The 27888-nt window shown below is 40.6% G+C and overlaps 3 protein-coding genes across 6 annotated transcripts; 1 reads left to right on the top strand and 2 right to left on the bottom strand.

Annotated features, from left to right (window-relative positions):
* The first annotated feature begins 17 nt into the window (after positions 1 to 17).
* Positions 18 to 21967, top strand: LOC105462483 (Bardet-Biedl syndrome 2 protein homolog). Of its 2 annotated transcripts, XM_011709125.1 has the most exons (12): positions 18 to 356; positions 477 to 596; positions 665 to 853; positions 1045 to 1227; positions 1318 to 1540; positions 1724 to 1935; positions 2084 to 2254; positions 2333 to 2437; positions 2520 to 2832; positions 3128 to 3382; positions 3461 to 3561; positions 21885 to 21967. In XM_011709125.1, the coding sequence occupies exons 1-11, from the start codon at positions 132 to 134 to the stop codon at positions 3553 to 3555; spliced, it is 2091 nt and encodes a 696-aa protein (XP_011707427.1). In that variant the 5' UTR covers positions 18 to 131; the 3' UTR covers positions 3556 to 3561; positions 21885 to 21967. The 2 variants fall into 2 exon arrangements, with proteins under 2 accessions (XP_011707427.1, XP_011707418.1); XM_011709116.1 differs by having other exon boundaries at positions 18 to 596.
* Positions 3568 to 11254, bottom strand: LOC105462467 (ras-related and estrogen-regulated growth inhibitor). Of its 3 annotated transcripts, none has more exons than XM_011709098.1 (5): positions 9159 to 11254; positions 6040 to 6337; positions 5570 to 5792; positions 5245 to 5431; positions 3568 to 4028 (listed from the first exon to the last, which is right to left on the bottom strand). In XM_011709098.1, the coding sequence occupies exons 2-5, from the start codon at positions 6167 to 6169 to the stop codon at positions 3855 to 3857; spliced, it is 714 nt and encodes a 237-aa protein (XP_011707400.1). In that variant the 5' UTR covers positions 6170 to 6337; positions 9159 to 11254; the 3' UTR covers positions 3568 to 3854. The 3 variants fall into 3 exon arrangements, with proteins under 3 accessions (XP_011707400.1, XP_011707407.1, XP_011707395.1); XM_011709105.1 differs by having other exon boundaries at positions 6040 to 9272; positions 9354 to 11254; XM_011709093.1 differs by having other exon boundaries at positions 6040 to 11254.
* Positions 21968 to 23210: 1243 nt separating the features above from the next.
* Positions 23211 to 27612, bottom strand: LOC105462497. The gene is made up of 3 exons (XM_011709137.1): positions 27317 to 27612; positions 26435 to 26691; positions 23211 to 25145 (listed from the first exon to the last, which is right to left on the bottom strand). The coding sequence occupies exons 1-3, from the start codon at positions 27543 to 27545 to the stop codon at positions 24942 to 24944; spliced, it is 690 nt and encodes a 229-aa protein (XP_011707439.1). The 5' UTR covers positions 27546 to 27612; the 3' UTR covers positions 23211 to 24941.
* Between the last annotated feature and the right edge of the window lie 276 nt (positions 27613 to 27888).

Genomic DNA, 27888 nt, shown 5'->3' with positions numbered 1-27888 from the left:
ATAACGTGGCATACACCTGTGACATCTACAAACAGGTAGAGTCAGTTGTAAAATCAATATTCCATCACCGTGCCAATGGCAAAGTCACAACATTGGCGAGGCGTACCGCGGCGATGTAACGCCAGCTCAGAATGGCAGAGTTCTCTTTAAACATTCAGAAACACATAAAGGCAGGTCTTGTCGTGAGTGGGAAATTCGACGGATCGCACGCGTGTCTCGCGGCCGCTACACCTGGCGGGACCATTTTGGTGCACAGCCCGCACAGGCAGCCGCAGGTCGATTACTCCGATCACAAGCAGTCGAATAAAAGATTGTCATGGAGCGGGGAACTTGCGGAGCTTCAAATTGGCACCGAGGTTCGAATGTGTTGGAATCGAAAGTGTCACAAATTGCCTCGCACATTAAATATAAAATTTCGCACCGTTTTATATTCTTCCTTCGTGCCTTTCTTGTGTACGAAAATTTATATTATCCAGGTGAAGTCATTGTGCACTGGTCGCCTTGGAGAAGACGAAAGAGATATCCTTTTAGTTGGTACTATTTCTCACGTGCTTGCCTATCACGTCGAAGACAATGCTGATGCTTTCTACAAGGAGGTATCAAATATAGTTTCCGAGTCAAATTAGCAGAGAAAATCTAACTTATGATGCTAATATTACTTCAGATGTCGGACGGTGCAAATTGCATGCTTGTTGCGAAAATCGGATGGCTACCAAATCATGTTGTAATAGTAGGCGGCAATTGCTCGGTGACAGTGTTAGATGCGCATGGAACGGAAATATTTTGGACTGTAATGGGAGGTATTGTCACTTCGCTGGCGGTGTTTGATTTTGATGGAGATGGAGAAAATGAAGTGAGTAAAGAGAACGAGATTATTATTCTTAATAATTTTAACGTCCAATTTAATGTCAATCACTCACACATTTATTAATTTTTTTTTTTGGAAATCTGGATTTACTCTTTGAAGCATCAAGGAAAATAAGATTTAAATTTTTGTGCTAACTATTTAAATTTGCGTTTTCAAATTATTTATAATGTTTTTAGTTATTGACGGGTACAACAGATTTTGAAATTAGAGTGCAAAAGAAAGACAACATACTTTGGGAAACAAAGGAAACAGCAGCGATTGTCGTTTTTACTGATCTCCCGAACAGGCAGTTTGCTTACGCTCTTGAAAACGGAACAATTGGTGTCTACGAAGCAGGGCAGAGACTGTGGCGAGTTAAGGTAGAACTCTTACACATAGGGCAAATTTTAATTTAATGCTTAATTGCGCGTGTTAAAACAATTTGATCGAATTTATAAAATCTATTTCAGTCGAAGCACAAGGTGGTATCCGTAGATACTTTCGACATAAATGGCAATGGTGTACCGGAATTGATCACCGGCTGGAGTAGTGGAAAAATAGACGCAAGAACGTACAATACCGGCGAGGTGATATTCAAGATTCAGTTACCATCCAGCGTGGCGGGCATAGTGGAAGCTGATTATCGAAGAACGGGTAAACCTGATCTGGTGGTAGTTTCTACCAATGGCGAAGGTATATAAACTCGGAACTCGTTTTCTCTGCTAAATAGCTATCTAGACAACACAAATACTAAAACCCAGACATAAGTTTTTTAAAAATGTTTTTAAGTTTTTGAATTTTGGAGATTTTATATTGATTCTAGATATGATTTTTGCTGCGTGATAATCTTATATTTGCTCTCACGTTTTTTTGTAGTACGCGGATACAGTGCTGGCTCTGCCATGCAAGCTCCGGAACCCGGCGAGATAATTCGCGAGCTATTAGCTAAGAAGCAGGCACTCCAGATGGAATTGCGACAGAGGGCTGCGACGGGTTCCAGTATGTACTACGGATCGAGATTAGCTATCAGCCTGTTGACAAAGAGAGGCGCAGCCCGCGTCGCGCTTGCCGCCGGTCCCGGGCTTCTGGTAATTTGCACAGGCTATATCCCTGAATTTCCCTTCCACTACAGATTCCTTGATTTCTTCAATTCAAATCGATTTTTCCTCGGCAAAAATAGGATATCTCCGTACGATTAAAATCACGAGATTTTCATAAATGTAAAATAATATTTAGGTGTATTGCGCCATAGTCTTTGCCGAGGGCGTTTTTGAGGGTGAGACGCTGGTGACGCATCCCAATCGGCCGCAAGGGGAGTTAGAGATCGCGCTTTATCCTGCCAAGAATGATCCCGTGGATATTCATGTTAAAGTGTACGTTGGACCTCCTGCTACCGATCTGTTACAGGTATCCGATAATTGTAATTACGCAATGTAATCATATGAATTTTAACACATCATAACACACATTTCTAACATTCAATAGGTCTTCGAGATAACACGGCAGTTGCCAAGATTTTGTATGTACGAGCGCATCCCAAAACCGCAAGACGTCCCGGAAGAATTGTCGAGCAATGGCGTTGTGGCGGACGTGAGTGTTTAAACGTTGAATTTTGACAATTTCTGGAGGAGCTGAGAGGCTTAAAAATGAAACGAATGCTGCAATCCTGTAGGTCGCGGAGAGACCGCAGCGGATCGCCATCTGGCTGAACCAGAGTCTCATCATGGGGGAGGAACTGGAAGTCGCGGAGAGCGGCCCGTATGCCGGATGCATCGAAGTGTGGCTTCGTGGGATGCGAGACGATAAAGTGCACTGCTTCAAATCGAATGCCAACGGAAAAGTAATGATTCAGACGGACGATGCGACGTTGGCCGGCGACATTATACAGTCTCTCGCTATGTATTTAGGCGTTAGAGAACTGACCTCGGAAGCCACGTTTCCCGCGGAAGAAAAGAGGATGTTAGACGCGTTGGAGCGTGTCAAGGGTACGTTAAGAAAGAAGTGCCTAAAATACCTGATTTTCATCGGCAATCAGTTCTTCTCTGAGGAAAGACTTCGGTCCTTAGACAATATCGTGTCCAAAATTGGAACGTAAGATGTTTTTAATGTTTTCAAAACGTCTTTAAAACATATCGTTTAAGACGTTTAATCTGAAAACGTCTCTTTAGAATGCCTCATGTCCCGATTTTGGACATGTATGCTGTCTGGGATCCGTCCTTTCGAACTTTTCGAGCTTTTATTACTGTAAAAGATGTTTTGTAACGTCGAGATATTCTTCAGGCTTGAAGGAGGTCGATGCGCGGCTCCAAGCGGAAGCAGCAGGCGGTGCCACGCTTCTAAAGAGTATTGTGATTCGCTTAGAGGACGCTAGGATTCTCGAAAACATCGACGATATGCGAAAGAGACTAATGCAATTGAAAAACATCAACGGCGATTTAATCCGAGAGCACGAGATTCGGCTGAACAGTCATCGGGAGCTCGCGGCCAGCTTAAAGGAACTGAACATCGGAGTGCAGCGTGCAGCGAGACTCAGAGGTAATTATCGCGTCGGCCCTTATCGCAGGACTCTATTGCTCTTTCTATTTCGTTGCTAAATCGTATTCATTATTGCAGTTGGGAAAGCTGCCTCCAACGCAGTGGCTCGTTGCAGAACGGCGATGCAGGATGAAAATCCGAAAGCTCTTGCACTCGCGATAAAACACGGCTAAATTAATGTATGTATTCTACTTTCTTACAATACAATTTTCGATTTTGCAATTATATGTCATGATCCCCTTTGTAATAATATCCCAAGATAATGCCGGCATTATCTCTGTATTATAGACAAAAGATAAAAGTTCGAAATATTGCCGCGTGAATTCGTACACGCAAATAGTTTTTCTTACAAATACAGATTTATTAAAACAATTAAAATATAATCTTTTTATACATTACGCGCGCGCTCTCTCTCTCTTTCTCGATGTTTAGTAGAATAAAATTATTTAGTCTCGAGACTAATCTCTAACGATTACAATAAATTCCCGCGAGCCGAGATGCTGAATCTTCTTCTCAATGGAGGAGGCGACGGTCGACGAAGAGTGTTTACAGTTCCATCTGTTGAAGCTCTCAGTCTGAAAGACGTCTGGTGACTGCTGTGCAATTCGGTCAGCAATCTTAATATGTTCATGAATACGGCCGTGACCTGTCGAATGAAAATAATCGCAAATTGTCATGGCCGTCGTTACATAAAGATATTATCATTTAAGAGAGAAATATTCTTTTAACGCCATGAACGTTATCACTCTCACGTTTCTATTTTTCTTTTTGCCCTATGTTGCGTGCTCATGACATATGTAAAATTAATTGCTACATATCTCACATTCGACAGTTTTTTAAGTATTTTTTTTCATACGCAAATAAAATTATAGACAACGCTAATTCTATTGCTACATCCTTATCATATTTCTACTGCTATATCCTTATCATATTTCTTTGCACACTTGCAACACTTTTATGTATTAAATAAGCGTACTCTGATCATTGCTTGAAGTAATTCTTTTGTAATTTTACTAACAAATATAGTATAAATTTCTATTAATTTAGTAATAATTATTATATGTTTTCTTATTAATTTAATAATAAAATAATTATTAAATTAATGGAAATTCATACTATATTTTATCAAAATTACAAAAGAATTAATTCAAGCGATACTTCGTTATATTTATAAAAATATCAGAACTCATTAACTTCTTGATTTCATACATAATGATTTTCATTATTGAATTCCAAATTAAACTTTATAAATCCATGATAAAACAAGAGAAAACAATGGTTAAAAACAATCTTGTTTTTTAATTGTTTTCAAAAGCCTTACTTATATTAATCATTTTTATCGCTTCGACATTTGGTACTGAAATGCGTCGATTCTCTGGCGCGATCGTCATTACAATGTGTAGATAAAAAGCAGCTAAAATGCTGTTATTCGTTCGTATCGCGTGTCTTGAGAAGTGAGCGATATAGATTTGTTTATGGTCCCGCGATCACGCGCAAACGCCATGACACGCGGGGTAAACAATCGTTTAGAATAATAATCTCCGTTATGATTAGCTGATAGGGTTAACTGCATATGAACGTATTTATCGGGTATTCTTTGTATTCATTTATAGCCTATCGGGTTTTTTTTCGGAGCACCAAAAACTTAAAATCAGTCCTATTTTTAAATAATCAAAGCGAATGATATGATACCACAATCTATGCATCCGACTATTATTACCTCGACCGGAGTGAGTAACCGAAATAAGTGCGAGGGCATCAGTATTTTCTATTTTTCTCTCTTCTTTATCTTTCTCTCTCTTTCTAATTTATCTTTTACACTATGTCGAGTCGATCAAATAATGATTAACATGATCGATTACCTGATCAACTGATTCCCTTACGGAAATTTCGTGGAAAGCGTGAGCCTCGATTTCTTTTGCCCTTTTCTGGCCTTCCAGGGCAGATACCATGCGCTCACCTGGCGAGCAGGAGAGATCGGCCTTGTTTCCCACAAGCAACACGACCGGTGGCACCTTTCTGCCTTTTCTCGCGTGCGATACCAAAAACCTGAAAGTCACGACGTGATGTATACACTATACACGCGCGCGTTCGAACGAATTCAAACATCGTAGAGTGCAATTTTTTTTTTTTTTTTTTTTTTTTAATAAAATATGAAAGAAGGAAAAGCGACGTGTGTATATGTACCTCAGACGAGAAGTTTCGTCGAAGCTGACTCGATCCGTTACTGAATAAACGAGAACTATCGCGTCGGCCCATCGCAATTTCGGCTCGGCCGAGGCGGGCGGATATCCGGGAGGATCCGCTATTTCCCACGAGGATCCAAGATGATTGTCGACTCGGTAGATTCTGTCCGTGGTGCAATCGTATTCGCCTATGAAGCGTTTCGTGGCGAAACGCACGGCTAAAGCTAATTACAAAAATCCAAGAAAAAAATTAGATATATAACGTTAGAAATATATTAACTTTTACATGATGCACAATTATAGTGAGTAAAAAAAATGTGCGCAGCTTTTTCTATCCACATAATTGTTCATATTATTCGCGTGTTGTTTGGAGTGAGATTCACTTCAAAAGATTGAAAAGATTCACTCTAGAAAATTTAGAGAGTATAGATTTTACGTTATTCATTGAAGAAACTGTCATTGATCACTTACCCGATTTGCCAACGCCTGGTTGGCCCAGTAAGATTACTTTGACCATCTTGAAAGAGTCTCTGTGGCCGAGGCCCCAGCTGATCGGAGGACTCTTCTTGACGGGCACTAACGGCGGACCATCACCATCCATGTCTTTATCGCCACTGATCTCTACGCACGGTGTCCCATCGATTATGAACCCCTTCGTGTGATCCGGTGATATTTAATGGATGCATTATTCATAGCAAATCTGTCGTGCGCTCCTTGAAGGGTGGGCACTGGGCGCGCAATAAACAATACTCGGGCGACGTCACTCTAACTGCGTCATTAACTATTATTAGAATAACATATTGCGTAGGGTCTACGCGTATAAGTTGCAAAAAAAAAAAAAGAAAATCAACGTGATGCCGGCGATCAACGTCATAAAACTCTGTCCCCTCAGGCGCTTCCGATTTCAAGAAAATAAATATCCGGGATCGCGTAGCCAGCTGATCGCGGAGGTAATTGTTGACGCATCGTATTTGGCGCGCACGTGCCGTCCCGCTACGACGCAACGAGGCGGCGGTTGTTGTTGTTGTTGTTGTTAATTTTACATAAGAACTTGAACGGGGGCCTCCCCCCCCCTTGACGTGACTTTTATCACTTTGTATTATACGTCTCGGCTTTCACGCCGCGTTTCTTCTTCCGCAGACACGGCGCCGGCTGGCCGGCTGGTCGCCGGCTCGTCGCCTTCGTTGCATCGCGTCGCGAGCCGCATCGCAGTTCGATGCACTTGCTCGTACACTCGGCTCGTCCGTGAGCGTCGCATATATTGCGACTAATTGTTTACGACCGTATTCAGCACCGCATTGCATTAAATACGATATTGTCTCCTTGTCTCCCTTTCTTTTCAGTCGCGCGTCCCGCGCGTTCTCCCGTCCGCGGAGGAGCGGATTGGAGCTATATTCGCGTCATTCGCGTCTCGACGGCACAAAACGCTATCTTGTCCATCAGGTATCGCCGATGGGTGTTGCACATCTCGACGCGCCCACGGCTGTTGGCACAGAACGCGCCATCGTTTTTTATTTTTTATTTTTAGCTTTAAATGAGGAACGATGTATTAAGGAGGCTATATTTAGATTGTGCACCTGTGGTCCATCGATACCCTTGGTCAAGGAAACGAAAAAGGCTACGAAGGGGGTTGGCATGCAGGACCTAATGAATCGCTGAGTTGTTTAAGTTATTGCTGACATGACAAGAGGCTTGTAGGAAATCTTTTGTTTTTGGGGCGATATTTTTATCGTTACAAGAGTCTCGTAGGAAATTTATATATCTTTTACGTATATTTTTTTTTATCGAACTGCAGGATGCTTCAGAATAATTCGCATAATTATGAATTTTTTACTTCACCCGTTTCTGGCAACTTTTTTTTATAAATCTCGCGATATACGACGTATTCTCCTGTAAGTCACATTGGCGAGCGATAGCGTGCTATAATTAATGGAATATGCGCGTTATTTCTCTTTAAGGCTACTTAACCCTTGCAATTTCAAGCCGCGTTAAGTTTCATCGATTATTATCATATAGGTGAGAATAAGGTCAGGATTTCTAAGAAACGCTGTGCATAAAAGTCAATTTCTCACATCAAAATACATAATCTATTAATGTCCACTCCATGTATGCGCGCGCGCATAATCTTTTCTCTCTCTCTCTTTCTCTCGTTTTCATTTATTCTGCATCAGTAGTTTTTTTACATTTTATTCGCGTATACTTTCGAAAGACTGCTAGCGGATAGCGTCAACGAACTTAAAATGGGATAATTTTATCAGGAAATTGTATTCTGCGCCCAGAAATAAAAATAGGTCTCGCCGTGATAAGTTTCCCTCGATATCTCGTCGAGTTCATACAAAAATAGAACTACATTTCTATTGGTCGATAAATCGAGAAAAAGCTATTTAAGCAATTGGATAAAACCGGATTATTAGGATAAAACCGGTCGATTGCATTGTCCGGGGAACCGAAATTATTTGCTTGGTTCAATTTTTTTTGAACTGTATGACTTCTCTTTTCGGATACAATTATAGTTCCTAAAATTATGGACAGGGCTATTTCAAGGATTGTTCATTTGAAATAATTGAGAAATCGTGCAGGGTGTAGTTGAAAAAATAATATTTTAAAATAAGCTGAAAAAAAAACGACGTTTGTAGTTTAACACGATTATTTTAAGACCTCCCATTACTTGTCACTTTATCAACTCGTAGGCGGACGTTGTTGGATCATCAGGTTGTCATTTAATTTTCCTGACATGCACATTTTTATTTTTACTTTTATTGTCATTCACCTGTGAAGTTAAAAAATCTCGCCTATGATTTTGTGTTAAACACCGTACTGACTTTACATTGTGCTCTATCTGAAAGATCCAACATGTTCGCCCTCTCGGAATTACTTCGACAATTGCTCATAATTTATGCCTGGTAGTATCCGGTTCAAGAATAGTCTAAATATAGACTTGATCAGGCCGCCGCGCCGACGTAAATAGGAGAAAAGCGTGCCGCCCGCACGTTGATCTCCTGTGAGTTTTACAAGGGTTATCGGCTGGGTTGAGTTCTTATCGGGGTTATCGGTAAAAAATTATCCCCAAATCCATTCATTCCAAAAAGCCTAACGCGAGTCAAACCGCCGTCGCGTCGCCCAAAAGATATACGGGGAAAAAAAGGTTAGGGAGGTGTCCCGAAGAAGATCGAGACGTGTTACATACGCGGATAAGATAATATCGAATCCTTAGAGTGAAAAAAAGGAAAAGAGAACGAAGGGTGGAAAGGTCGTTAATTTTCGCTTTTCTTTTTCTCCCATGTCGTAACGGACATCGCCGCGGGTATGCGGCCTGTGCACGAAGATCGACGGACGGATACCAAGCTCCCGACGCGTGAATTCGCGTGAAGCACGCGAGAGTGTGTCCCCGGCTACGAGGGCACGTATGCCTCGACGAAGTTATCAAAAAGATTCGCAGATCGTATTCGCGGCGACAAAAGAAGTTGCAACTGCCGAGAACTTATAGTCTTTTTCATTGCGATAAAGCACTTATAACGGAAGATGAGGAGAGGGTATTTCCATGGGAGTCGGGAATGAAAGGTGTTCTAAAGATCTTCATTGAACTATACCTTGGACTAAATGCGAGTAACACAATTACCCGCGGACACGGAGATCGGTGGTAGGCGGTGCTCCATGGAAGACGAACAAGCGACGAGGCTGATAAAGAAGTCGATGGCTGCTCGCTAAATTTGGCACAAGCAGCTGATATACTGATGCACTGTACGATACGAGCTAATGACGAGAGTCAAAATACCGCGACGTACCTTCTCTTCTCCTCCCTCTCCCATCGCGGGGCATTAATGAACGCGACCTCTGGCCCTCGAGCCAGATGCGTCCGCTTTTTCGATACTCCACCCGGAGACGCGACAGGATCTGTTGCCCGCGCCTTCTGAAAAGCCATACTTGCTTTATAGGTCTGCTTTGACGAGATGTAAAGTTTGCTTTATGGCGCGGTTTATAGCGACGGAGGTTCTGTCTCAGGCAATGAAAAATGTTTTATGTCTCATCCACGTCGCGCCGTGACGAGCTGCATCTTGGCTCTAATCCGTCGAATCCGGGTTGTGTCACCCTCCGTGCAATAAAGGCTGCGTCTTTCGCGCGAGGAAGATGTGGAGAGCAGAAGTGGGAGGCACGGGAAAATCTAATTACAGTTCTAATCCTTCGAATGGTGAAACGTATCTAATATTAGATAAATATCCGAGACACGCGCAATTAACAGCGACATTTTACAGTCATTCCAAGAAAACGATATTTTCACAGCTCATATAATAGTCATTTGAGAATTTTTCGCGAGAGATCCGAGCCTTTGTGTTTATTGTCGACACGTGTACACGTTAAATCATCAGTTTGATATATTTAATTTTTCTGACATTGGCCTTTTAATTTTTATCTATCAAATTAATATAATTAGTTTCGACACTCTTCCTGTTTACTCACGAGAGCTGTTTTGGCGGAAATGTGAAACGCTGTCGTCTTTTCTAATCAGTATTTTTATAACGCGTGCATACACACACATATACACATACTTCGGTTTAGCGCAGAGTTAATGACTTTCCATATGGATCGCTGATCGAGCCGCAAATGTTTAAAAATGTAAACTATATTTTACATCATTTCTTAGAATATACGCTCCTCTGTGACCTGACACAATTTTTTCCGTTATAAAAAGATCATTGACGGCTGCATTACGAGCAAATCTATCCGAGTGGTAGCCAGGCCTCGGTTTCTATTAATACTACCAGTTTACTGAAAAAAAGCAACGATTTGATCGAGAATACTCGCCATAATAATGATTCCAATCCTAATTATAAATTAAAGATAAGAAAGATCGGGGCTATAATTGCGTTTAATTACGAAATGGGATGTTCAATTATGGGCGATGATATTACGTAGCTTGTATCAGTTTTTCGCACATTACAATCGCGGCGTTTAATTAATTCCCGCAGAGAGTTAGAGGAGCCGTTAATGAATATTTTTAAAATAATATATGGCGTTCGCGTACCACGTGCCGATACCTTTTCGTTTTATCTTTTGTTTCGCGACAAGTCCGGGTATTAACGAGCGCATACTTGAGCTACTGCTGGCGCCAATGATAAGAAAAAAAAAAGAAATGCAGAAAAAAATTCTGTTGCTTCCTCTCGATTGTACGACAGCCGGGCACTGAACTTGGACCCTACAGCGTAAACGAACGAAACAACAGTCTGCTCTCACACGAACGGCGCGCGGTGCCATTCTTAATTAATCAATACCAGAAAGGAATTTTCCGAGAATGTTATCACTTATCCTGCCGACGTTCTAAATCGATAAGGAAAAAAAACTTGGTACATGTTTACTAAGCACGTGTCGTTGTCATTAGCTGTTGACTATAGATAACGCTATAAACAACTATGGCGGATATGTTGGCGCCATGCGCTATGAAGAAACAGAATAATTCCACAATACCGCAGTGAAAGTTTCGCAAATTTATGTCAACAGCGTCCAATCTTCTTAAAGAAGAGCTAAGTCTCACTAAATACTGATCAATGATTAAAACTTTGCGAATTACTATTATATATTTCGTCGTTTTTCAATAACTTTTCAATAATCGTTCTTTTGTGTAAAAAATATTATGTAATTTATTTACCCAAAGATGTTTTTCGAATTATCGTCCGAGTTCTCGTGTCGAGAATCGGGAGACTTTTTTGGAGCTTCGGATGTTATCTCAAAAATGAAAATAAATGTCGTCGAAAATGAAAAAAATTATCGCCGAAAAAAAATTGTCTCGAATGTTACGTTTTCACTATGAATTTTATAAATCGTAACGGGACCGCGGCGGTTACCGCAACGGTCGTATGTATCAACTACAGTAATTATGTCATTTCTCGCGTACGATGCTCTCGATTTGCGCAACGCGCGTCTTCGCGCGGAGCGTCAACAAAACACGCAAAAATGACGACGCCATAAAATCAGCGTGAGAACTGGCGACTTTCGCGGTGGCGATTTGCGAGACGGGACCAAGTACCGAGAATCACATCCAGTGTACAGTAAAATCCATTAGCGGTCGTTACAAAGATAAATGGGATCTCGGGTTGTTTCGCACGCGCGGGACTTGACAAGAGAACAAGATTGCCATACTTTTTCTTCTTATTAATCCTTAACCCTTGATCGCCCCGGGGTGTGCTAAAAGTCGCGTTATCTCTCTCTCTCTCTTTCTCTCTTTGGGACAGCTTAGAAACTATAAGCTATACTTGTCTCGTGAGAGATAATATTGATTCTCGAGTTAGATATATGTGCTCTTTGCTCATCGCTTTAAGCGAGTTAGTTCAGCTAAAATAATTAATACAACTCTTTATTATATAACACATTATATCGATTCTATATAAAATTTGTGGCCGTTGTAATATGTGTTAGAACAATTTCGTCAAATGTGATAAGTTATTAAGATCTTTTCTAGTTTAGTACATACATTGAGAGAAAAATGTTTGATATTTATGACTATAATTGCATGATAAAATAATTATGGTTAGCTTCACTTTTATAATTATTACTGCTGTAATATATTAGTAATAATAATTATAATTATATTTATATTACATCTACCAAACAAATATATAGTTCACATAAAAAATGACTATATACATACATTGTAGTTAAATTAAATTATTAATTTTTTCAAACATTTTTTCTCTCAGTGTGTATACGTGAAAAGTTTCTACACAAAATTTCTTTCTTGTTTTAAGAATAAATAATGGTTTATTTATTAATGAAATTAGGAATAGGGTGGTGCTGGGTGCAATCTCCGCGATCTTAATTTCATATCGATCAAGTTGATGCGGAAGAAGAGAGTGCCTCTCCGTCCTCGTAGATAAAGATCAGCGATGCAGCGAGTAATTGGAAGATAGACGTAACCGATTGAATCATCTGTGCGATAAGTGTCATTGCTTCAAATGTAACCGCTCGTTTCTTACCGTTCGTTGATTCACTCGTTGCGGCAGCATCTCGACTGCTCTCGAATGTAGTACATTGGCTTTGCCGATGTAATCAGTCAATTATCTCGAAAACTCATGCTAGACGAGAGACCGTTGCGACAATAAGACATAAGAAATAATATTTTCCACACAATGTCCGGAATGTCCCCAATATATGATTAGACGCTGTTTACGGGAGAGTCACGCGCTCTCATTGGCACACAACTCCATATGTATGCCAATTTATCAAATTTGTCCTTTAGAGGAGAGTTCACAAATTTCAACAAGTTTATCCACGACAAGAATTACTAAAGAGAGAAAAAAAATTAACGAAAATAAGCACGATAAATCGTTGGTGTCAAGCCAATAAATTTTGATTTATACTAAAATTGAACATTTGCCCTCTAGATAATTAATCTTACTGTGTCCTTATCAATAGTGCGCGATACACTCCCCCGCGAATGGATCGCCGCCGCCGTCGCGACGGTCGCCGAAAGCGGCAGCGGCGGCGGCGGCGGCGGCGGCGGCTATGTCAAAGTACAGGCCATCACGTTCGCGTACGTGATAGCCTCTAGCTGCTCTAGCAAATCGGACCTAGATTCGGTCCAGCTGCACGGCCGAGTTTCTCGCACCTCGCGGAAGAAAAATCGGCGGGAAAACAGCGCGATAGGGGATCGCTGCGCGGATGATCGACGTATACCGCCCGTTATGTGTGCCGCGCGGCTCGCGGTCGAACTTAACCCCGTTTATAACGCTCGTATATTAGCGCTCAATCCATATAATCGCTTATTATCGGCGGGAAGCCTAAATCTAAGCAACGTCAGCGATTTTTCGCCGACGTAGGCGCTCGCCGGCATCCTCGTGTTGCTCGTCGCGTGTCTGTCGTCGGCGTCGTCGCTCTCGCACCGCGACCTCCTTCCTCACCCTCCCTCTCCCCCCCCTCCCCGCCTTCGAGAGAAGCGCATCGGCGAGAAGTGCTTTACCGTGAAACCGTCGCGTCAAAATTTAACTACTGCCTTTATACGTGATCCTATCTTTTGATCCGCAATTAGCTGCAGAAGGACGTACATTACGTGAGGATAGAAAATAGCCTTTGCTATTTTCAATCTTTTGCTTTCGCGCGCCGCGCGCGATTGCGGCGAATTTTACCGCGCGCCGCTCGCGCCTTCCCTTCCGGACGGATCACGCTCTTCGAGGAAAATACGATCATCATCGGTTAGACGAAAACTGATCCTTTCCAGATGGAGTTCTCGCCTCCAAGTGGAAGTCGGTCGACGACGGTTTTCCTCGAATTTCGAGATTGCTATATATATATAATAGAATCGAAAACGAATGTGAGCCGATTCGCTCGGCTACCGGAGTGTCAAACTTTCCGCCCGCCTTCCTGTATTGCGAATATTCCATGTAACATTGTTAAGATTATCATAGAAAATAAAAGAGTCGGTCACAACGTGGTTGTTCCTCCCGGTATTTTCTCGTTTTCGCAGAAAATATCGCGCAGGATTGATGGAGATGCCACATCGTGTGCCCCGATAAAGCGCGAACAGAAGAAAAGCTTCGATATATATTCTATATTGTTGCCGTATTGTTGCTCGTAACGATATCTCGTTGTTAATAATAGACGACTGATGCCCGCGTCCATAACACGCTTATTTTCCATTGATTACTTATCGAATCTGTTTCTCTTTCGGTTGACGGCGCCGGCCGGGAAACTCTCGGCATTTTCATCCCTCACCCGACATAATAATCGCGGCGTGGCGCGCTAATTAGCGTTTTAAGACCGTGTGTGTCATCCTCCTTTAATTAATTAAAGTTTTTTTCCTCTGAACTACTTAATTAATTGGCGCTTACGTGTCATGTCTGGAGATATATATATATATATACTCGCTTTCCGACGCACGTAAACATTTCTGCCTCTCCATGTGCTCGACTTCGCGAATTGTAAACAAAAGCTTACACTGCAAAAATTACGAGGAGGTTTCAGCAATAATAAACAATTTGAAAATTGTTGATCTTTCAATTCGTCGAATAAATCTGGGTACATTTTACTTGTTTGTTGCTAATAATCGATATTAATAATAATCGATCTCTTTTTACAAAACTTTACGAGTTCTTATAGTTACACAAACCTGAGAGATTAACGTAACACGTCACTGAAATTTCATTATCGTGATTCTAATTGTAAGAGAGAAAAAATTAATTGCAATTACTATAATATATAGTTGTGGTAACTATATAATGATAACTATAATGCATAGTTATTTTCAGTGCCAACTGTATGTTTATTTGATAGACCTATAAAATATAATAATAATAATTATTATTAATATATTAGTAATAATTATAAAAATGAAGCTCCTAACCATTTTTATTTTATCATGTTATTATAGTGACAAATACCAAACACTTTTCTCTCAGTGTTGGTTGTCGCCGCAGCGGATAAATTAATTATTCGTTTTCCTTTTCTTCATCGACCGTATCATTACCCCTTTTGACTCTCGATTCACATGCGCCGATAATTCGCTTTTAAAAATATTTGTGTGTAGCTACATATGCATTCTGGGTGCGAAGTGCAATTTGTGTTTCTCAGTCTCAGCAACTCGACGGTCACTATTGCGGGGAAATTTCCATTTTTGCGCAGTTAACTAATATTGCATATAGCGATAATAGTGCATCTCCGAGTTGAAATGGATCTGCGAAGAGGTAGGCCAAATCCCAGTGCAGAAAATGCGAATGTTTTTCGCATTTGCACGGCGCGCGCATTTGACGGAGGCCGCGATAGAGAGCGATCACGGAGTTTGCGAGTGATGCGATAATTGCAATTTGACGTTACCAGGAACGTCAGGTTTCTGTAATCGCGGGTTATTTTTGGATCGTTGTAGCTTGAGTTGCGCGGGCGCGCGCGCGCGAGTGAGAGCCGGATGGCACAAACATTATACTTTTCGTGTAATTTCGTGAAACCGCTTATCGCTCTTTTCCGCTCTTTTTTTTTTATCGTTAAAGGTGTAAAAACATTGACGTGTTCACCGATATTCGGAAAATAATATTGGCGGAAAAAATGCGACGTTCGGAAAGTGCGAATAATCTACATATTTACAAAAAAATGTGAACTTTTGGAAATATCTAATATTCCAATTTATTATCATTGACCTGATATCGATATTATTGTTTGATATAACTGTGTATTATTTGAACTCTTATATTTATCTGTCTAGTCGATTTTATCAATTAATGATATCGCTGTTGATAGAAGAGTGACAAAATTAAGTAAAATAAAATTATCATTTTTGAGATAATGAAAAGTAATCGACTTAAAAATCTTTAGAATCGATTTCCTTTCTTAGTAAATAAAAATTTATTCGTATATTTAGTCGTACGTCATCAATTCTGAGTTGATTTTCAGGTGCAAAAAAAAAATTCTTTTCAGAATTTCTAGAAAAAAAATTCGTGTTGCATCTGGAAATTAACTCAGAATTCATGACGTACAACTGAATTCTTCTTGAACTCTCTGTGCTATCTGGGGTCATTATCTCAAGCACAAATAAAAAAATTAGCACCTTTAAGATAATGAAAGGAAAGTGACTTTAATTTTTTTAAGGACCAATATCCTTTCATTATCTCAAGTGATACAAGTAAAAAAAAATTAAGATAATGAAAGGAAATCGATTTAAAAAATGTTAGAGTCAATTTCTTTTTACCTCAAAAATTTTAATCTTTTTGACTTCTGTCACTTTTGTATCAACGCGGCATCGTTATAAGTGTCCGACGGTGAGAAAGATAAATTTAGCTCGATTTAATGATCATCGTTACGTTATGCATTTACATTTCTCGGAAACGCACAATTCTACTTTTCCACTTCGTGATCCACGCGCGAAATCGGATCGCCTTAAGACTCTCCTCTCCCCGCCGCACGCCAGCTGTCTCGCGCGCGCTTGGCCGCGGGACGGCCTGACAGGCTAACGATCCACGTGTGACCACTTGAGCCTAGTTTTTCACGAGTTTTCTAAAGTGGCGCGGCTCGCACCTCTCCTTGCGCGCCATGTGCAGGCGGTTCACTTAGGCTCAATAAACCGGTAAGTGGCCGCTATTACAACGGCGCGCACTTGGAAATCACGTGCGCGCTTGTACTCGCGGTTAAGCGAGTGCATCGCCACGGTAGTACTTTGCAGCACGTGGCGCGGTGTCCTTGGCTGCCCGCCATGCGTCGACATCCTCCTGCATCCGCGTGTCACGCAAGGAACGTGCGACCCCGGGGAAATTCTTCTTTTCCTCCGTGCCGCCGCGCGGTCGCGATTCGGCGGCGTATTGTCGCGTCTCACAGGTGCGTCCTATTAGAAGGAAAGGGAATAAAAGAATGAAAGAGAGAGTGAGAAGGGACGAGAAAGACTGTCATCGATTACGCACGTTACTGATACTTACGTGACGCAAATGTAAAACTACCCGTCTGCGGTTTCACCGCATGGGCAGACACTTGTGATCGTGTCTATAAATAGACCGCCGGACGAGACGAGTCGTGTGCTTTCTTTCTACTTGAAAGTTTTCATATTAGCGGTAATGACTATGATAATAACTACGGTAATGACTTTTTACATTTCCGTTAAGCAAGTTTAGTAAAATTCATAGTTATTAACTAATGACGTAAAATATCGTATAAAATAGTTAAATAACATGATTTCAACACCAGCTGTCATAAAACTGGATTTAACTAGCATTTACACGATGTGAGTAGCTATAACTACTGTTATTACTAATCGGATTATTATTGCCGTGTAAACATAATGACACCGCCCCCTCCTTCCCTTTCCCGACTATCGAGCACCCACGCATGGGAGTCGTTGACTTGTTGTCACAGATTGTTTTATCTATCAAAGTCGATCGATCAAATTTTGACACTTCTCTCTTGACACCACTATTAAAAAAAAAATACAAGATGCCGTTTATCTGTAAAAAAATAATTCCGCGGGCCTAGCGGGATTATTTTTTATTTGATGAACGACGCGCAACCTACTCGATTTTATATTTAACAATGGCACGCTTGTCCAAAAGTCATAAGATGTCTTAGAACGTCTTAAAGACATCTTATGCCCTACTTTTTACGGACACGCATGCTATCTGGGTATATCGATCTTTTCGCGCAAATTCTGCAAAAAAATAGCATTATATAGAATAAACACTCGATAGTGCTAAGGTGATGCTGTTTACAACTGGATCTACTGGAATAGAAGAGATATATCCAGCGGGGGATACGTCCATATTCGTCGAAAGATATCGAAATTGCTAAGATCGGTGGAAAGAAACGAGGGTAGCGGGTCGCGCGAGGAGCGACCTCTCTATCTGGGGAAAAATGCGACCGATATATCGGGCCGAGAGACAAAACAGGCGCGGCCGATCAATTAAAGTCGTCGATATGAGCCATACTTTGTCTTCGATCGGAATCATAGATCACTTGGCGTGATCCTTCCGTGTGTTTTTGCGCGCCGGATTCCCCGATACTCCGGGAGCCGATCATCGATCATTATTGATCCGGCTCCCCCGTCGGTCTCCGATAAGCCATTCAGAGATAATAGACGAAGTTGTCTTCATTGATGCCGAATGCAGTAAAACGATAGCTATTCCACTTTCGTTCAAAACGCGGCGGCGTTGTCTTGTGCCGCGCACGTGATCGATAGTGAAGCTTGAACGACATTTAATAGTAACGTTTTTGCAATTGTTCGCGAAACGCGATCTATTTACGTGTCACTCGATCCTGAAACGCAATTCGCCACAGATCAATAGCAATTTTATTTACTCTTCTACTGCGCCGAGCAGAAAGCGCAGTCGTTGCACATTTCCGTTGCTTGAGAAGCTAGTGTCTGTATTAATAATAACTACGGCTAGACGTCTAAAAAAAAAAACATCTCATATTTGTCTTCTCTTTCATTGTGCAGACGCATAATTATCTATTTTTAACGGGACGGCATTCTTCTCCAATGAATTTGACCATTCAATGAATGACCAGTTTAATATGCAATTTTTTTGCGAACTCACATTCTGGTCTCTTGAATTTGCCGCTACATCGAACACAGTCGTGGAGCATTAGTTAGACCCGCGAGTACAATAGCATAATGCAGTATCGTGTAGCTGTCTAGCGCTCGATCCTGCCGCGCCGCGCGCGAAGAGACCGAGACTTCGCTGCGGGAGGGCGAAGTCCGTCCGAGGAGACAGTGCTCCGTATGCTCGATAAAAAAAAAAAGGAATCGCTTTGTTACGGGATGACGTGGAAACGGGGGATGAAGCGCGACGGTGTCCTGTATGCTGCGCGCGACGAAATGAATAGTGGCGGAAATACTAGAACGGGTCTGTCTTCGCGAGCCAGACGGCGGGTTGGGCCCGGTCGGCCGACCGGGCACAAAAGGGGCGCGCGAAGTTTGTCCTGACAAAAGAATACATTATGTTATACTTCGGGAATATACGTACATACGTACTTCTCATGCGCCGATTCCCGTGCTTCTGACGCGCCGATTCCCGAAGTCGGGAGCAGCGAATCGCCTCTTCGCCTCCCTCTCTCCCTCTTTCTCCCTCTTTCTCTCTCTCTCTCTCTCTCTCTCTCTCTCGTTTCCCCGGTTTTTCGATGAGACATCGGTCCCCCTCGTGGCACACGAAAAAGCGAATTCGTGTGTGCTGTATCATCGGACCGATCGGACGCGCGTCTAGCCGCTAACGACCCCTTCCCTCCCCCTGCGCCGTACATGTCACCGGCGACCGGCGACCGCGGGAGTCCGTCTATCACCGAGCTTCTATTCCTCCTCCTCCTCCTCCTCCTCCTTCTCTTCGCCCTTCTTCACTCCTACCTCTTCCACTGTTTTCCCACTCCTAACATACCTCTCTCCCCCGGGTTCTTGAAATCTAGAACGAAAACCGCGTGGTGAGGCAGTCCGGTATCAGTTATATCAACGGACTCGGTACTAGCGGAGCTCGTTTCAAGACTTCTCAGCATCATTTCGCGGTTTCTTATGACCGCACGAAAGAATCGCAGAAGTTGAGAGAAGAAACGGGAAGACTCGCGTCGGGAAGTAACTTCTCAAGATTCTCAAGACTGGAAGTCTCGAGACCGCAAGGACCGCGAAACCCGAAGAGGACTTCGTTTCTGCATTCGTGCGATCGTAGAGTCGGCGCGGCAAAACTGAATAATATAAACTTATTGAAACAATTAAATAAGTATATACGACAATCCGACGAATGCGATTGCGGATGTGGTGTTGACATTAAGGTGCGCTCTTTGAGGTAGACTCCCCTAGGAAGATTGCCTGCCGCTTCTTCCACAATTTTCTACGTCCAGACGATAATGGTACGTGGCGGTCGTGCGATAAATGAAGCGGTGCTTCTGATCGCGTTGGTTTTCCTGTGTGTCCTGTACGCTGTCGATGCCGCACCTACCTTGAAGAAGTCGCATATTCGGATGCAGAAACTGTGCTCGAAAAAATTGGCCGACGCTCTGTACACCACGTGCAAAGATCGCGGCTATAACGAGCCGTTCTCAGAGGAGTATGAGCCGAGGGAGCCTGGCCCGGGACTCGTCGAGGAGTGCTGCTACCATGCGTGCACCATCGAGCAGCTTGAGGCATACTGCAAGCCTCTACCCAAGGAGCAGCAGGAGACGTCGTGGGACGACGTTATGTGAGTGGATGTTAGTGCGTTCTTTTATGTTCTTGTTCTTCGCCCGTCCCATTCTTTCTCTTTCTCTCTTTCCCCCTGTATGTTTTTGAGGACAGGCAACGGTACTTCAACCCTTTTTCCTTAGCTCTCTAATTTTACCTCTTTCTTGTACATGTTACTAAAAATCATTATGTTTATATAATTTTGTATATTTGGTATATTTTGCATGTATCATTTAATTTTTTATATTTTGCGTCGTTTATCTTCTTCCTTTTCTCATTTTTGTAATTATACATTTTATCAGATAATTAATAGAATCTGTGAGAATTTAAATCGTGTGCATTTTCATTCATAACTTTCATTTTAATATCTTATTTTTTAAATGCGCCAATAAATTACAGAAATTATTTGAAATTCTCAATGGACATTGTCTCTCGTGTATAAATATTTGAAAAATCATGGCATACACAATCAGACTCATTTCGCCCAAATGGAAACAAAAACAAAAATATCTCGGTTGACATTGAGAAGTTCTACTAAAGATTTCATTACTCAGTAATTGAATCTTACAGCGAAGATTTCGATTAGAGGCACTGTGTGCGCACTGGTGGCACATTAAAGCCATTGTACATTGATCTAATCTGAACGTAAAAGTAAAATGTAAATATGTCAAATGATAAAATACATATTTTATTATATACCAAGCAGCAAGTGTACATTAAGGATTTTACGGATCATTTATATATTTATATTAGACACATGTCTTTGCGTCGATTTGTGTAGACGACTTTAATGATACATTTATGAGAGTGCATGTACCGCGATTGCAAAATGTATATCACTTGTATAACATATTCTTTAATAAACCGATTTATTTCTGACCGCGAGACGAATAAATACATACAATTGCGTACATAAATAGCCAATCGTATCGCATTGCAATGGCTTATTATGTAATTATTTATATTGATGCTCTGAATCATTTGTATCGCGCTGTCAGCTGATTAATAGATGATCTGCAAGGAGTTTTTAAAGGGAGGGGGATCAATGTGCACTCTCGAGAAAACGTGAACTGGAATCAGAGAGAGACACGAGGCCGCGTTATCAATTGCCTCCGTGATAATCTCTGCTACCTAAAGTTCATGGCTGTGTACGAACTGATCTCAGGAGGGTTAGTCCGAAGTGCTAGGACAATTCGCTATCGTGCGTAACATTCTTTCCTTCTCCCTCCGCCCTCCCCCTCTTCGCTGTTTCGCGGTCGCTCCATGGATCTTTTATCGAGTTGCGCGACTTGTTTTTTGTTGTTCACCTAAAATCGTAATCGAGTCTGTTTGCACAAGTGTTTATAGATTTTTTTGTTATATATGAAAACTTGCGTTCCTCTGCCTCCTGTATCAGACGACGATGTCCATTATCGTATTTTTAACGTTGACAAGATGTATATTTGTGTCTTGCTAATCCTCGGCGTGTTCAGTAAACCCGGCTGTAAGGTCGTCGATCTGCGATCGTAATAATTTCGCGAGAGTCTAAAAAGAAATGGAATCGATATATCCTAGTTGCGAGTTGAACAGGAGACTGCAGAGAGATAAATTTGAACGTATCGCTCAATAGTTAATGTAATATTGGATTTCCGTTAAGATAACACACATACACACTCATACTTTTCTTTCCCACGATTTATTTACTTATGTGTTTCCTCTTTATCTTTTTCAGAGACGAGTCATACGTAGCGAATAAAGAAACTCTACCTCATTCTACGACAAAAGATCCGCTGGAGCAGCAATCGGAGACGGACTACGCCGGCGATGCGATAAAACGTAAGGTCGATGATTTGAAAAGGGGACGGCACAGGGGGAAAAGTGGTCGCAATATTAATGGTGAATGCAGGGGAAAGGCTGATGCGAAAAAGCGACACCGCGGCAGGCACTGCAGATGCCGGCGTCGGCGTCTGAAGTGTCGCCGAGCTGGCAAGGTGCTTTCACGAAAATGTCATGTCGTCATTGCTTGCCCGTTATTTATGTAAACAAGCAAGTACACTTGCTTATTTAAAACTTGCTTCCGTTTGCAAACGCTTTCGCGATCTGATTGTCCGACCCTAATGCCTTGTTTGTTGCTTGAGAATCTAATACGCTTTTAACGTCCGCAACGCGCAATGGGTATTTTTCGAGTAATAATTATTTAACGCTTGCCAAACTTGAATTTGCTGCAAGTTAAAATATTTTGGAATGCTTTTGTTTAAGATTTATATTTTATTATTTATTTTCTTAAATTTAAATCGAAGGACGGCATGCAGGAAAGATTTTAAGGAAAAAGTTTCACTTCAAATCGAATTTTCTTTATCTATTTCGAATTCCTGTTATTTCAGATTTGTGCATATATCTGAAACGCAGTCTCTTCCAAGTTGTAAACACGCTTGATATGATTGTGTCCTTGTTTGTAGCGACGCGCGCTGCTTTTACTACTGTTTATTGCACACATTTTAATCATAAAACTAATTTATACTTTGCATCTATAAATAATTGCAGATAGGTGCTATCGTGCGTATATATTTCCTTTCGCTTCTTTTTTTTTATTATCATTTTGCATGACATTCAGCTGTTTGTCACTGTGGTGGACTTGCCCTCAATTGCAGCCATCGATTGCATGTATGAGATGCCTTGTATAAGTATGTTTCTATAAAATATAATTTTGGGATTACTTTCAAACGCGTTAAAGAAGATCGTACGATCGTAACGTAAGCGCATGTCTATCGTTACAGGTTTCGCGCAGCAACCTTAAGCCTCTAGACAACAAATTCATAACATCATTGATGACTGACAAACCCACGTCGTTTCCCCCTATATCCTAATGCAAGGATGCGATACTGAAAGCAGTACAACCGACTGTCGACCGTACGAAGAATCGGAGTTCGAAGAATTCGATCCTCGTCACTTTCTATTGATCGCATCATTGAAGTTATTGATGGAGTTTGAATGGAGCGTGAAAGAACGACCGCTGATAGAGAAGAAATCGGAGAATTCGAGGGGGAAAGAGAAAGGGGGATATATAAATCGATTAGAACAGGAACAATTTGCGTGGAGAAGATGTTATTTATAGAAAATTCAGCCTCATCACGCGCATTAGTGTTAATAGTTTATATCGAAGTAGCGACGACGTGGCGAAACATTGTCATCCATCAAACCTGGAAAAATTCGCGATTGAGGGGAGCATCGATTGCTCGGCAGCGATATTGACAGAAGCAGGTGCTGTTTCCTTCAGTATCAAGCAACTATATTAAGGGGATGCTGGCACGACGGTCGAATTCCGTAATGTCGCTGTTTTAGCAATGATTTGTACATATGTATGCGTGCGATATTGATATAGAAGTGATGTGTTTATATTTACTATCACATATCAGTATCTCACATATACGCTCAATTTGTTAAATAACAAAATATTTTTGTTTAGACCTCTAAACTTAACTCTAACGATTTACATATATCATTTCTTTATTGTACATCTGTCTTTATTTTGAGCATATAACTTGCATAACTTTTCCAGTAAAGTACGAAGTAAACGTTTTCGTAAATTGACATCAGCATTAGTTGCCATGTTGAGGTAAAAATGGAAATTTGTAATTTCTTCATTTTTTCCTGCTTTATACAAAATACATCAGGGCCAGATACATTAGCATGTTTTGTAATCGTGGAAAAGGAATTTTTATTCTATGCTATTAATACGAAATAGTTAGTAAGAGACAAGATCGATATTTCTATCGGTACAACAGACGACTCCAGCAACTCCTTAAAGTAGAAGTGAATTTCGATGGCATGCAATTGTGATGAACTTGAATGCAATCCGAACTATCGGGTCGCGCGATCTCGTAAAAAAAAAGAAAAAAGAAAAAGAATGAAAGACTTAAGTGATTTCGATATAAACGTTTTTTCAGACTCGAGAAACATACCCGACTCGGATTTTGTCAGTGATCCTAGTTTTATTATAACAACTTGATCTCATTAGTTATTAAAAAAAATTTTGTAGATTTAAGATTTACCTTAAGAGTTTATCTCTTTGAAATACATCGACGAACGCGTACTTTACTAATCCGCCGATGAACGGAAATGCGGGATTTAAATGCGGAATAGTAGTTTTTAATAAAGGACGCTCTCGAACAGAGATACGCAAGAGGTAGTTGTAGACAGACGTTTTCACATATTAAATAGCGTTTGTTTTTCATTCAAAATTTTCACTTGTGTAATGCGTCTGCATTAATAATAGCGATCAATAAACATTTATACCATTGACCAACTGTTTCATTTATTTCATCAAGCACCTTTGATACAAAAAACGAGAAATTGATTAAGAAGTAATATAATAAGTTTTAAAAGATAATAAATTTTTTATTATATTTATAATTTTTACATTCACTTTTTCAAGAGATTAATATTTGGAAAAATCTTAATCCTTAATATGTTATGTACTCAGCGTGAATGTTTCTTATTGTATACGCCACACAGTAGGATTTTCACGAGGATATAACAATAAAATTTTATGTAACATGATTAAATAAGATCATATCTCTACGTATAAAGTAACATGATGAATTGCGCATTTTTTTTACTTTATATTGTTATCTTTAAGTTACTTATGTCATTCAACATTTTGTATTAAATGATATTTATTTTTTACATTTGTTAGAAAAAAATTTGCGTCAGTCACCAGCAATTATGAGAGCGCCATTGAAAAGAAAGGCGCCAGTTACGGATGACCGCATCGTGATGAGTCAACACGTTAAGACGTCTGACTTCCTAGGCAAGGCACGTGCATCGTTTCCTTAAGACACTTGTCGACATTTTGGCAGCACTTTGATGCCGTTTCTAAGAAAACCTTCCAAGCTTCGTCTTTCGAAGCTCTCGGTAGCCTTTCGTAGATATCGTGATACAGTTCGTCCAGTTCTTCGGCGTTCAGATCGAGATCAAGATCGTCGTTAAAGGCCTGCCGAACATTATGCTAGTCTGATTTCTTCCTGCCGCCTTTTTAAATCCAGACTTACTATTATTTGATTAAACCTGTTGTTTTTCTTTCTCGAGTCAATTAATTGTTTACTAACTGTATTCCTGCATTAACTGTACACTGGTTCCTCGATTTACTCCAGCCAGAAATGACAAATCGAATCGACGTCGATTTGCTGCGACTGTTCAATGCCGAATGCTGTCTGATATTTTTATCATATTCGACCTCATCATAATTGTTTTTATGTTAATTAACTAATTATAAATGTGTATATAGTCTCCTTTTATCTTTCGGCTAATTCTACATCGAATATACAGTACATGCGTGTATTCTATGAACTATCTGACTTTGCAACGATTGAGTCGATTCTATGTAGAATAGCTAGAAGGCAATAAAAATCTTATAAAAATATTCGTAATTACTGAATTAACATAGAAACAATTATGATGAGGCCGAAAAAGCCAATCTGTACTCGATACCGATTATTTGTTGATTTATCAACGTTGATTTAATTAATCTGGTTGTAAAATGCGGAGTATTCGTCATTTCATATTCCATATGGTTTTTTGTACACGGTTGATAATGGAGTAAATGGAGTTTGCCGGTGCAAAAAAAAATACGTAAGAGGGAAGCCCGCGCGTGTATGTTATAAAATATATATTTATTTCACATTATATTTGCATAAAAACAATAATAATGAAAAAAAAGTAATTATGAAATAAGAAATGAGAAATTACATAAAATGGGGAGATTATTTACCTCATAAAAAAATTCCAAGTATAAAAAGTACAACATAAATCGAGGGATAAAAATGTGTCATTATGTTAGTTACGTTACGCGATATTGTTAAAAATTATTCAGCTGATTAGAGCGCGTGTTTTGATTTAGTTTATCTTGTTTTATTGTGAGTCAGTCGAGAAGAAGTCGAGACGCTATGTCGTCGAAGGAATTTGCATACAGCGCAGTCGCAAATTGCATACGCACGCATGTTAATCACACACAGGTAGCACGCGGAACGACGCGTTAGAACAGATTTTCATTGTACGCTGTTCATTGTGCTATCGATGTTTATTATCGCCTCGTTACATCACAGAGTTCTTTTTTACGTACAAACAAAAAGGATTTACAGCGGGGGTGAATCACATGAACGTGAAGCGCTTTAGTCCGTAGCTGTACAGCGGCTTGATGAATTGCAACATTGATCTCGATGGATCTACTAGATTTCGTTTACCGAATGACAGAACGGATTCCAGAGGCGATGATTGGCTTACCGAAGCGCGGAAGGATGCGAGACCCTGGTCGAACGGATAAGGCGCCCTGAGATAATATCCTGGCCACCAACCGAAAGGAAGTCCTGTCAGGCTCGGGCTCGGGTCTTGATATTCCGCCCCGGATGTGGCGTACGCTCGGGCTTTGGCGGCGCCGTCTATAGCTTGCGTGACAATCGGCATGGCGATACCGCCGATTTGAGCGGGTGTCAGCTGCCTCTTTTGCGGAACGCCGTGCGAATCTTTCATCTTTGAATAGTCTGAAGAGAAAAGCGGGATATCAGGCGCTAACAAACACCGGGATACGATTGAGACGCCGGCGTCTCCGAGATTTCTATCGCGCGAGGTCACGAAGCATTATAAGGTCGCGGGTCGGGAGTGTCGCGACATGCTGCATTTGACATCGTTATAATCTCTTTAACAGTGTTTTATTAAGTGATGTAATTTGTGGATTCTTGATAATAACATAATTTCAATAATCAGCTCTACTATCCACTCGCAAAATAGCTGTAAATCCATCTAATCTAGAGTCTGAGCAATGAGAAACATCTTACTATCGTATTTGTTTTAATAAATATCTCTTTCTACGTAATACTTTATTAACAACTTTTTTTACGCTACAAAGCGTACAAAGTTTGCAGTTTATAAATGATACAGCCTTTGTCATAAGTATATATAAACATTCTAAATTTATTGTATTTTCTTAGAAACGGCAAAAGAGAATTAACGAAATATTAAAATTATTATAAAAATAAATATTATTTTTTAAATAAAACTGCTTTTAATTTTTTACTTTTCGTTAGATATAAAATATTTACACCAATTCGTGCTTTATATTTATGGCCAAGAGGCTGAGCTGTATATGTTAAAATCTTATTCGCTTACCCGGTCCTTCCTGCCTCTTCGTTTCATACTTTTCATCATGTTTCTGCAGATCTAATCTTTCCAGGCCTCTCTTGATTCTCTCAGCACCGAGTCTACACTTCTTCACGTGCACGTCCATTACAACGGTCTTGCATTGTTTACTGGCCCACGAGATCTCATATGTAACTGCCAATATCGTCAGAATAAGCGCGATCTCACACGCTCCGGATCGATGTAGATGCATCCTCATTTACAATTGACCGTTTCAACCTGTATAAAATTCGAACTACGACTCTTGTCGCGCTTTATAATAATGTCTTTATCCAATCGTACGTGTCAAAGACACATTCGTGCAATCGTATCTGATGCGTTTTTATTCGCCTACAGCACGTACATTTAATCGTATTATTATCGAATGATACCAACGACGATAGAAATCATTTTCACGAGATATTTACTATGAAAATTTGAGGAAAAAGTGAAGAGAATAAATAACGGAAAGAAATGCATTGGAATATGTATATGCTTTTTTTTTCCATAGCAATAGTACTGCAACGTAAAACATTTAAAAGAAAAAAATGCATAAGAAATGT

The sequence above is a fragment of the Wasmannia auropunctata genome, unplaced genomic scaffold (assembly GCF_000956235.1).
Source record: "Wasmannia auropunctata unplaced genomic scaffold, wasmannia.A_1.0 LD336116.1, whole genome shotgun sequence".
In the NCBI taxonomy this organism is placed as follows: Eukaryota; Metazoa; Arthropoda; class Insecta; order Hymenoptera; family Formicidae; genus Wasmannia; species Wasmannia auropunctata.
This window is presented reverse-complemented; position numbering and strand designations above follow the sequence as displayed.